Source organism: Gossypium raimondii, chromosome 10 (genome assembly GCF_025698545.1).
Source record: "Gossypium raimondii isolate GPD5lz chromosome 10, ASM2569854v1, whole genome shotgun sequence".
In the NCBI taxonomy this organism is placed as follows: Eukaryota; Viridiplantae; Streptophyta; class Magnoliopsida; order Malvales; family Malvaceae; genus Gossypium; species Gossypium raimondii.
In genome coordinates, this window is record NC_068574.1 from 41,604,786 (window position 1) to 41,616,936 (window position 12,151).

General features: G+C 32.7%; 1 protein-coding gene across 3 annotated transcripts; it reads left to right on the top strand.

Moving 5' to 3' along the window:
• Positions 1-8,548: 8,548 nt before the first annotated feature.
• LOC105778126 (uncharacterized) lies at positions 8,549-12,151 on the top strand. Of its 3 annotated transcripts, none has more exons than XM_052621817.1 (4): positions 8,549-9,184; positions 9,785-10,513; positions 10,721-11,620; positions 11,700-12,151. In XM_052621817.1, the coding sequence occupies exons 2-4, from the start codon at positions 9,896-9,898 to the stop codon at positions 11,868-11,870; spliced, it is 1,689 nt and encodes a 562-aa protein (XP_052477777.1). In that variant the 5' UTR covers positions 8,549-9,184; positions 9,785-9,895; the 3' UTR covers positions 11,871-12,151. The 3 variants fall into 3 exon arrangements, with proteins under 3 accessions (XP_052477777.1, XP_052477776.1, XP_012457187.1); XM_052621816.1 differs by having other exon boundaries at positions 9,785-10,319; positions 10,392-11,620; XM_012601733.2 differs by having other exon boundaries at positions 9,785-11,620.

The window sequence follows — 12,151 nt, forward strand, 5'->3', positions numbered from 1 at the left end:
CAAACAAATGTGAGTTTTCGTAAACTCAGTATGTAACCCAATAGAAATAGACATGAACCATAAGCAGATTTTCATGATCAGTCAAATACAGATTCAGACTTAAGTCCATAACAGATACAGTTATCAAAATCAGATAAACAGAATAGATATAGTGAGTCCTACCCTTATCCTCTACACATCATCTCCGACCATCCATCACACCATGTGGGTTTAAAAACACCCACCCATCCATACACACCATATAGTGTCGATGCGACACATTACAGATAATATGCAGTCAAGCTACTAGAAAATAAGCGAAGTGTCGCCATACAAATCACTTCCTCCACATATACAAAACCTAACCCAAACACAGATGCAGAATACAAATACAAAAATAACATATTTAATATGCTTAACATGATTGTATACAAATAACTTGCATACTTAAACAGTACAATCAGACATACATTTAGTATCCTACTTAGATTAGTCTATCAGAATATCATAGCACACAAAATAGGGTTTGGTTAGCCCTTACCGACCCTACCGTAGGCCCACAGTCAATCGAAACGACCCGTGTGACCCTAAGGAAAATTTTAGAATTATGGGCCCATATACCTGTATGGGCCCACACGTCCGTGAGGCCCACACGCTCAGATTGGCCTTGCCGAAATGGCCAACATAGCTTACCTAAAACCCACACACCCGTATGACCCACACGTCCAATCTGGCATAGCCTAGGTGGTCGACACGGCCCCACTTTCACCATCACACGGTCATGTCTCATACATGGCCAACCACACGGTCGGTCACAAGCCCGTGTGGCGTCGACAGAATATTTTTTTAGCTTTCGTCAAAACTCAATTTTTCGTGTTTAAGGTACACACTTGGTACGTTTTTACAGGGAAACCACTCCCGAAACCACCAGCATCGCTAACAAACAACCACGACCTCGAATCATGCCATTGAAGTGAAATTTTTTGCCTCACAACCTTCACCAAGCTAATTAAAGAACCCGACAATTCCAATGGCACGATTGAACGACAGATTTACAAATAGAATCAAAGAAGAAAAACGAAACAAAAGATTTACCAATGGAGGGAAAACGTCAGAAACCACAAAAAATTTGAAGAAAACGTTAGAGGGAAATTTTAAGGAATAGAGAGAAGAAATTTGAAAAAAAAAGAAATAAATAAATAATAATAATATAATCAAAGTAAACCCCCAACAATATCACAACTTCCCACTAACAACTCAACCTCAATTACCTCAGAATTTTAAGACCACTCAAACTCTATTAGCCAACCGAAATAAAAATTAATACCCTCGCTCCCGTAAGAATTCGAACACAGAACCTCCAGTACAAAAACCCTCTTACCATTCGAACCAGCAAGCTCATTCTGATATGAGTTAACTAAAGATAAACTATAACCCAACCCACCAAGAATAAGGCTAGGATAAAAAATAATCAAAATTTTCCAAATGTGGGACTTGAACCCAAAACCTCATACACACACACAGAACACTTAACCACTGAAGCAAATTCACATTTATGTCAGATTCCACAAAGACAAATAAATTATTCAAGGCGTTACACATGAGCACCTCTAGTCATAAGTGAATAAATCTAGAAACAAATCTAGGATCTATTCTATTTAGGTCTTATTTGATATACTGCTAGTCCCGTTAGTTACATTTATATCTCTATATTTTAGGAGTCATCTACTCCAATACTCAAGAAAAAGCATCTCCCCACTTGGACTTGATAGATAACATATTAGTCTCTTAATCAATTTTCTCATTTCCAATTAGACTAAGGACATGTTTAGGTTCATCTACTAATACAAGTTGCCTTCCCGTATTACGATTTGACCACATAATACCACTTGGTATTAATTAAACATTAGATAACCAGTGAGCCAATATTTGCTTCCATTTTGCTTTGCATGCAAAAATATTAAGACAATATACAAAGTGTGTTAATGTAATTAATGGATGTTATTATTAAACTAATTTGTTTGAAAATACAAGTATGCAAAATGAATATATACTTAGGGAACTAGATCCAACAGTTAGTTCCCATTGCTCCTTGTTAGTTGAGTTGTTTGTTTGTGACTTAATATGTTGAGGATCCTAGTGGCTAAGTTTGAGCATAATATGTTTGAAGAACTAGCTAAGTGGAAATTCATGTCACCACTTCTACATTTAGGTCATGTTTAGAATATTATTGAACATTTTTTAAAACATTATGCATGGTCATAGTAGTTTTGTAATACCCCATAATCGTTGGGTTCGAGGCACAGAATGTCACATTCGTTGCTGAAGCAATTATAATCCAATATAACATGATTTCTATTTTATACAACACATTATATCCATTAGCATGATTGTTACAACATTATTTTATAATATATTATCCTATCCGAGGGTTTATATGAGCTTACAGAAGCTTTATTGATAACCCAAGACCAATGAAGGATTAAACTGCAAAATTTTAAAACATTTCAGGCTGGAGTCGTGACTTTAGGGGTGCGATGTTGCGACCTCTAAATCAATAGGTTGACTTCACACTTGAGGACTGAAATGTAAAGATTCCAAACTTCACCAAGTTGATGTTGCGACATCAAACAATGCATGTTACGACGTTGAGAGCTAGTGTTACGACATCCATGAGGTGATGTTGCGACTCTGTAGGCAAAACATAACAATTACAATCCTTATTAGTTTCAACCTACCATTTAACACAATATGCATCATCAACAAACTTAATGACAACACTATATATATGTTCAATTTCATGATTCAACCAAAATAGGCCTTAGCCATGCATAAACTATTACAATATCATTCATCCATTACTCAACTACATAAAAACGGACATTTGCAACCTAATAATCATTTCAACCCTAGGTACATGTCATTTGCTTATATGTAAAAAATTATTCAAACTTTGTTAAGTCAAGGACTATTGGTTGGATGTTGAATCAAGTCTCAAGACTTTGAAATTCACCTAAACTTGCGCATGAAATAAACAAATCGTACGCAGAGCAATAAGACTGAATGGTACTTTAATGATTCAAGTCAATGAAACATTACCAAGTGAACACAATCAATTCAAGTATAACGTTTAACTAAACCACATGCCATTTATGCCAATAGTTTCCATTAACATATGACATGAACATATATAGCAAATTTGCACACCAATTCACTACATATTTGCATTTAAACTTATCATATCATACCATTCAACATTAGATACCAATACTTTCATTTTATAGCATACCAAATTGAAGCAGAACCTCATTGACCAATTCATATGATTGTGTCATACCATACTTTCTAATACTTACCATACCATTTTCCATTTATTTCATATCCTACTTATTCATTTCATATCAATCACCTATATGATTATACTTATACATCGTTATTTATCAAATTGAATGCCTGATTCGAATGGTATTTCACATGCTTTCGTTTTCCACATATCACATGTATACAAGCATACTAATTCAATAAGATTCACCTCATTTATCTTATTACCATTTCATGTTTTCATAACCCTACTAACTAGATATGGACTTAGAACAGATACACAGATCTAATACTCTGTCACAGTACCACCCCGAGTTGCTCAGAAATGATGGTTTTCATAATCTAATTATTCTTTCATCCTTGGTTGCCTGACAATGATAATCATGTTTTAGTTTAGCAGTACTTCTCAAAAGTGCTTTTGGGTAAAAAGTGCTTTTGGGGATAAGCTAAAATTTTCAACTTCTAAAAAAAGTGTTTTTGAGCCAATTTTTGGTTTGGGAGAAGCACTTTTTTTCTCTCAAAAATTAGCTTGTTTAGGAATGCTTTTGTCTCAAAATTGCTTTTTGTTACAAAGTGCTTTTTAGAAGCAATACTAAACATACCCTATATGTGTACATTCTACCACCTCGGATTGTCCAACAATGATGGTTTCAAAATTTGATTATTCTTTCATCCCAGTTTGCCTAGAAATGATGACTATATGTGTACATTCTACCACCTTGGGTTGCTCGGCAACAATATTTTCTAATCATTATACCTGACCCTATGGCATGCCAACTATATCTGACCCTGCCTGAACAGTTAATAAGGTAATCAATGTTCCAATAACATTATATAACCAATTTTCATATCATTATTAATTCATTTCATTATCAATTCACAAATAAAACCAATAGCACATAGCATAGCTCAAACCATTTCCATTTCACTTTCTATTTCAATTGAACCATACTACTTTTTGTTTTATTCAATTCAGTCCACTATCTCGATATTCAATATCAATCACCACAAATCAATTCATACGAACATTATATACTCACCTTGATACTCAATCATGCAATTAACATGAATATGCAAATAATTAAATTGATCTCGAATTATAAAAGTACAAACCGGTTCTTCACATCATTCGTTGACAACTTTCACTTTTTCTTTCCTTCTCGACGTCATTTTTAGCTATGATCGATAATTAATAAAGGAAAAATATAAGAACACATCCAATTCACATTCAAATATAAAACCAAGCATCTTTTTCATTTTATTCAATTTAGTCCCTAAACTCTGGATAAGCATATCTTTTATATTTAGCATTGAATTAAAATTTGATTTCACATTCTTTCATTAGGGACCCTATACTTTATATTTATAGCATAATTTCATAACATTTTTAATTTATTCAATTTGGTCCCTAATGTTACAAAGTTAACAACAAGCTTATTAAGATTTATAATTTAGTCCTTATCATTATCCAAACTTAATTTCTATCAATTTCAAGTCTAATTCATCAATTTATCAATAATGGAAACCTAATACATATTCAAAATTGAACAAATTGATAATGGGCTAGCTAAATCAAGCTCCCATGATCATAAGTTTATAAAAATCAAAAGAAAATGACTTAGAGACTTATTTAAATTTTTGATTGATTGCTCAAGCTCCAAAAATGGAGTTTTCTTTGTTTTGTTGCTAAGGGATGGTGAAGAATATTATAACTCATCATCTTTCTTTCCACTACCAAGCCATTTATACTTTAATTAATCTTAATTAATTAAATCAATCATGTTTTATTTCACTAATTTACTATTAAACTAAACTAAGTGGCCATCATCAATATCATCCACTAAGTCATGCTAACATTTGGTTTACTTACCATTTTATTACTTTGGGTAATTCTTATCTAGCTCCTCAAGACTTTTCTTAATTAAAACTCTATAGCGATTAAATTTTTACAATTTAGTCCCTAAGCCTTAATAAACTTTTTTGGCTAAATTACTTAATTGTATTTTAATATATTTTTATATTAACTCCACAAATATTCCTATTTTATATTTACAGGCTCGGTTTACGAAATTGGGATTCCAAAACTGCTTTTTCCGACACCTCTAGAAATTGGGTTGTTACAAGTTTCTCTAAGTGTGTTTCATAATTACAATGTTTGGAGGTATTTCAATAGTTGATATTGGTGTCTAAAATTTGATGTTTAAGTCATATAAGTCCAAGATTTGGTATTGAACATTTAAGTACAGAGGAGTTTCAAGTCAATTTTTGGCTCTAAGCATAGAGGTATCGATACCTAAGCCTTGTGGTACCGCATCAAGTAAGATAGAATGTCAAGATCTACAATAATTGGGAGAATTCTCTGTACTACTCCTTACTTGTACCGATACCATAGTGCAGGGCATTAGCCACTACACTATTTTGAGCCTTATTGGCCTTCTGAGGCTCGATTTGAGTCTCAAACACCTTTGTTCCCCTTTGAACCATTTTTAAATTATTTTAAATTGTTTCTAAAGTCTTTCAGTAATCCAAAAATTTATTTAAATATTTTATAAAAATGTTCTAAATTATAACCCTTAAATGAATACAAGGTTTCTAGCTTGTATATGTTCCAGTAGCATATTCCATCCATACCAGTCATCAGAACGGGTGAGGAATGTTACATTTAGTGGTATCAGAACTTAGGTCATTCAAATTTTTCTGAAACTTTTAACTTGTATTTTTCACTATTTAATTGAAAGAAACATGTTCCTCTCTAGTTCATACACCTTAAAAGGTTCTTTAATGGGCCATGTCTTTTTTAGAATGTACACTACAAGATTTACTCGTATTTCATGATCTACAATTGTTTTATCCATGATGGATAAGGTATCGACCTTTTCGCTTATACAATGATCTATTTCAATCTCAAGAGTTTGAAGTTCGCTTTCAATATCCCTCATTACAACGTCCTCCATTAGGTCATTATTGTAGCCGTTCAAGTGCCATGCAAAGAAAGACAGAAGAAAAAAAAATAGGGTGACATAGAAGAAAAAAAGGGCTACAAGGTAAAGCATATATGTGAAAATATGCTATAAGCTTCTATACTTTTCATACATTTGGAGTTTAGTCTTCTTACTTTTATTTTAAGAAATTTAGTCTCTCTACTTTTGGATTTAAAAGTGAAAGTCAAATTAAAGTTTTTAGTTAAATTTAGGTTCATTACATCAACTTTTTAATTACATGGATACCAAATGTGTATTTTTTATTTCAAAATGTCACAAAAAATTAACGATATTAATAATTGGACTTAAATTTTAAAATCTAATAAGTAAATAGGTTAAATTCTAAAAATAAAAATATAAAAACTAAATTTCAAATTTACAAAAATATAAAAATATAAAAATATAAAATCTATGATATGTTTTAGGATCTAGTTGGTCAACTAACTTTTAGGGCGCTTTCATTTTAGTCACCAAGCGTTAAATCTCTAATGGTAGTTGATTGTACATATCACATCATTTTTACTTTTTCATTTTGATCACCCAAAAAAAAAAATCATTTTTTCAAGTATTGGTCAAGGTAAAAAGAATATTTGGGATTAAAGTAGAAAAACTATAGAAACTAAAAACAATGATGCATTAAAAAAATTGTCAATTTGTACCTGTTTACTCCTTTTCCGAACTTTCTAAATTTCTTTTTTTTCAGTGTTATAATTTTAAAGTTTAAAAATATCAAAATCAATTAAATAAATTATTGAATTTAATCTCCTTCTAAATTTTAAAATTTTATTTTATGCTTTCAAATTAAAATTAATTCAAACAACTCATCTTTAATAATTGTCTCACTTAAACTCAAATTTATTTTGATTATATAATCTTTAAGTTTTTCATGCTAAGCTAAAAGCAAAAAAAAAACCCTTGTAATTAATTTAATTAATTAATTTTATCTTCTATGTCCAAAATTTTTCATCGATTCATTATCCACACGAAAAACAATCCAAACAAAAATAAGAGGAGTTTTCTTTGTTTTTAGCTTAGTATGGAAGATTTGAAATTATATAATCAAACTAAGTTTAAGTTTCATAGAAAATTATTAAATATGATTTATTTGAATTGATTTTATTAAGAATAATTTGAAACGTAAAATAAAATATTAAAATTTAAAAGGAGTTTAATAGTAACAAATCAATTGAAATTATCAAAGGATAAAATATTTCATTCATTTATTTAATTGATTTTGATGTATTAAATTTTAAATTTTAAATAAAAAGAAATTAAAATTTTAGACAATGGAATAAATAAATACAATTTAACAATTTTTAATACATTATTTTAATTTCTACTACTTATTCACTTTAATCCTTAATTTTTACCTTAATCAGCAATTTAAAAGATATTTTTTTATGATTAAAATGAAAACTACTTAAAATTGAGTAACTAAAATAAAAGTATATATATAACATGTACAACCAGTTAAAATTTAAGGCTTGAAAATGATTAAAATAAAAACACTTTAAAAATTAGATATAAACTTATAAAGATTTCATTTTCAATGCCTAAGTGACCAACTGAGATTGGGTTTAGGATTGCTTCTTGAGTCCCAAAAGCACAAGCAATCCCAAGAAGGGTGTGTTTGGAATGTAGAAGCACTTCTTCAAAATAGTCTTAGGTTTGTTTAGCATTACTTTTAACAAATATTCTTGAGAAAAAAAAATATTTCTAAATAAATTATGCGAAAAATTTGTTTATTTCAAGCAAAAAATTAATCCAAAAACAGCTTTTCCAAAAGCTCGAAATTATAGCTTATCCTTTTTTCCAAAAATACTATTAAGAAGCAATGGTAACCTAACCATTTAACCCTTATTGCCTTCATTCAGGCAAAGTGTTGAACTTATCTGCAACATTCATTTCTTTCCCCTGTTTCATCAAGAAATTGCAGAGCAAGTTAATAAAATAAGAGAAACATAAGAGAGAAGAAAGAGATGGAATAACGAGATCATTATAAAAACCAAGATGCAAAAGATGGGTTTTTCTTTTTTTATTCGAGAACATTATTTATGAAGACAAACAAGCAAAAGATGTTTCAGTTTGTAATAAATGAAGAAATCTTACAACAAAAAACAACTGATATTTATCATGATGTTCAAGCTTTGAAAAAACAAATGGTGGTCAAACTTAAAAGTACCAACTTGTCAGCACTTTGACCATTTCCCCAGGTAATAAAAACCGATATTCTTTTCTCTCTCCTTCACATGTCTTCTGAAAAAAAAATCAACCAAAACAAATAAACAGGAGAGTCCATCTTCCCCCGTTCGGCAGGTTTTGTTGCCATGTTACTTTCCAGCTCAATTCCTTTTCTTTTTTCTTTTGTGTATTTTTAATGGTTTCTTTGAGAAGATTTTCCTTTCCTCATCTGGGTCTTTTTCAGTTTCCTTTACTACTTCATTTGCCTAAAAGTAAAACCCAAAAAGAAAATGTGGGTCATACTTGAAAGGTGAAACCCTGGAAGAACATGGAATCAATATTCCACAATGGTCTTACAACACCATTTTTCCATCCCCCACTGCTTTTGCTTCACCAGTTTTGGCCTTTTGGGTTCTTTGCTTTGTGGTTATCGCTTTCTTAATTAAATAATAATAATAATAATAATAATAATAATAATAATAAATCCCCTTGATTAGTGTCTAGAACAGTTAATGAAAGAAAGGAAAAAAGTGCTATTGGGTATCTAGAATGGTTGTTTGCTTTACAAGCACAGAGCTGTCTTGGAGTTTCTAAGTTCAGGGCTAATGGATGATTAAGCCTTTTTTACTTTATTGAGAATCAGCTGCTGCTTCTCATCTTTGCTTGTTTGTTGAATTGGATTGGGGTGGTTCATCTTTGTTTCTTGGATCCATTTCTTTGAGGTAAGAGACCCAAAAAAAAAACAAGTTCTTCATTGTACTTGGTCCATTCAGAAAGTTTGCTCAAAAGTTGGTACTTGGTACTTGGTAGTATAAGAGAAAGATAGAAATTTTTGGTTCATTTTCTTTTTGTTCAAAAGTTGTATACCTAACTGAGTTGCTTGGATTGATGAAGCTGGTAGTTCCATGTTTGCCAGTGTTCAACACCCAACCACATATCAGTGTTCTTTAACATGTTTGCTTTGTAAATTTGGTTATATGTAAGAATTGTGATTCACAAATTAAAAATAAAGAAAGAAAGAATTGTGTCCTGATTTGAATTGCTAAGTACTAATTCACTTTCAATTTACATTGTTTATATTTCATTTAGATTCCATGAGAATAATTTGTTCTTGTCTTTCTTGTTCATAACTTCACATATTAGGATTACATATATAAAAATTAAAGCTCCATAATTACTTGATTAAGTTGTTCGAGTTTCACAAGTTCTGTATTGTTTCAGTCTAGGATTTGTCTTAATTTGGCCATGGTGTTCTTTCCCTTTGTATTTTTGCTTCCCTTTTGTGTCATCTTGATGCAATTCTTCATTTTTTTTTCCTTCAGATTTGTAGTGAAGCAGAAATTGGATAGTTTGGAGGCTTATCAACCATTTTGAGGCCAAAAATAGTAACGGGGTGTGGCCGTTATTGATGTGTTATACTTAATTTTTAGCAGATGATGGACAACGCATTTGTTCGTGGTCCGGAAGATGACAGGGGAAAAGAAGATTCACTGCAAATTTTGGAGGATAAGAAGGATACATTGGGAGACTATGGAATGAATTGTTCTGAACTAAAATCAAAACAGCTGGGGAGTCCAATAAATCCACAGCATGCTCTGATATTAAATGTTAGAAGAATACAAGCCGGAAAAAGTCTTATAAATGATGCATTGCTTCGAGCTGTTTTTGGCATTGGGAATAAGATTCCGAGGCATGTGGTTGCTCTAGATGAGAAATACCTTCGTTATTGCCTCGAGTTGATTCATGTCAATGCAGCAAAAGCAGCTCAATGCAGTATCTCTGTGAACTTGAGCTCCACAAAAACGAGCATTTTATCCAATGGACAGAATCCAGCTAAAATCCGTGATGAAAATACAGGTGACTTGGGCAGGTTTATTTTCAAATGTCCATCGGAAGTCAGGACTGATAGTTTATTCCTTGATTCTGCAGAACCATGGGTTGTAGGTTCAATAATGGGCAGCAGGAGCATGGCAAATATATTGAAGAGCCCATTGTTAGAGAAATCGGGTACATTCAATGTCAATCCAAGTTTGAATGATGTTAAAAGATTGGTAAGTTATGACTTAATGAGCTCTCCGAGTGGTTTCAGTAGTTATTCCTCATATAAGCTAGATAGTGAAACATACATATTGGATGACTGTAAATATGGATCCAAGACCATGCATAAAAGGCCTGTTTCCATGTCAAGTACAAACTCTACATGCTCGGATCAGTCCTTTTCTTTAACTTCTACAACATTTTCTCAAGGAATGCTTCAGTGCACGTGGAATGGTGGGATTCCGTACTTTGTTTTCTTGCTGGATAATCAAAGGGAGGTGTATGTAGCCAATTTGGCAAAGGACGGAGCTGCTCAAAATAAGGGTCTGGACTATATGTACTTGTTCCATTCCAGCAAGAGTAGCCATAAGGAACATGGGATTAGCGATCACGAATTTGTTGGTAAGATGACAGCGTCAACTTCTTTCTCAATCTGTCCCCAAGATTCTAAAATCATGGAGACGGAGTTTGTTTTGTTCGGTGGTAATAAAACTTCTATTCGAGAGATGCAAACTTCAAGCAATAATCACAGGAAAAATAAGGGCCTATCGGAAAAGGTGGTGGAAGCATTCAAGAGTAGTCATTTGTCCAAGCAGAGCACATTGTCTAGATTTCGTCGGTCAAGTTCCATAATGGAAGATTCTTCTTGGGATCCATGTCGAGATTCAGTGAACAATTCTGATTCACTAGATGGGATGAACCTTTTCAAGGAACAACTTCCAAGAAATTTGGAATTGACTGCCATCGTTGTGAGGGACCGTTTCCCTGAGAATCCTCGACCAGAAGTTGGAGGTTGGGGCTTAAAATTTCTCAGGAAACCAGTGGCAATGCAAAACATTGACCCTTTGAAAGCGACGGTTCATTCCTTTTGTTCTTGCAATAATGGTGTTTGCTCAACGAGTATGGATGTACTAATTCCAGCAGGTATTCATGGTGGCCCAAGAACCAGAAATGGTGGGCCCTCTAGTCTTATTGAAAGATGGAGATCTGGTGGACATTGTGAGTGTGGTGGCTGGGACTTAGGCTGTCCTCTGACCGTACTCAAATCCGGGCCAAGTAAAGGAGGTTCACCTGCAACAGATATGCCCGAGGATTGCAAGTTATTCGAATTTTCCATTCAGGTATGTCTATAAATTTTCCCATCTGTTACAATCTAAGATGGCTGATACCGGTATGTCTATAACCTGAATCACAATACAGGGTCCTGAGCACGGTTCTCCGACCTTGAGGATGACAAATGTTGATGACGGGCTGTATTTGATTCATTTTCAATCAGCACTCTCAGCTCTGCAGTCCTTGGCGATTGCGGTGGCCTACATTCATACTCAAAGTCCCACTTTCCAACCCAAAAATGTACAACAGTCGAGGTAGTGAGAATGGAGAGTTGCAACCCTCTCACTGCACCATAGTGTGCAAATTTATACGGTAATTCCAGCAGCGTATCAGTAGGAAACATAGCTGTTGTCATTTTTATGTTTAGTGTGACTATTTTCAGATGGTAATTGTATCCTTAATTTCTCATAACAAAAGATATATAGTAGAACAGGTTATAGATGGAGTGAATTTTATATACTCCAAAGCTCATTTGTATGAACTAGAAAATGAAATTGACAGAATTGATGACTCGTTAGTAATTCTTCATTTTAAAGAGA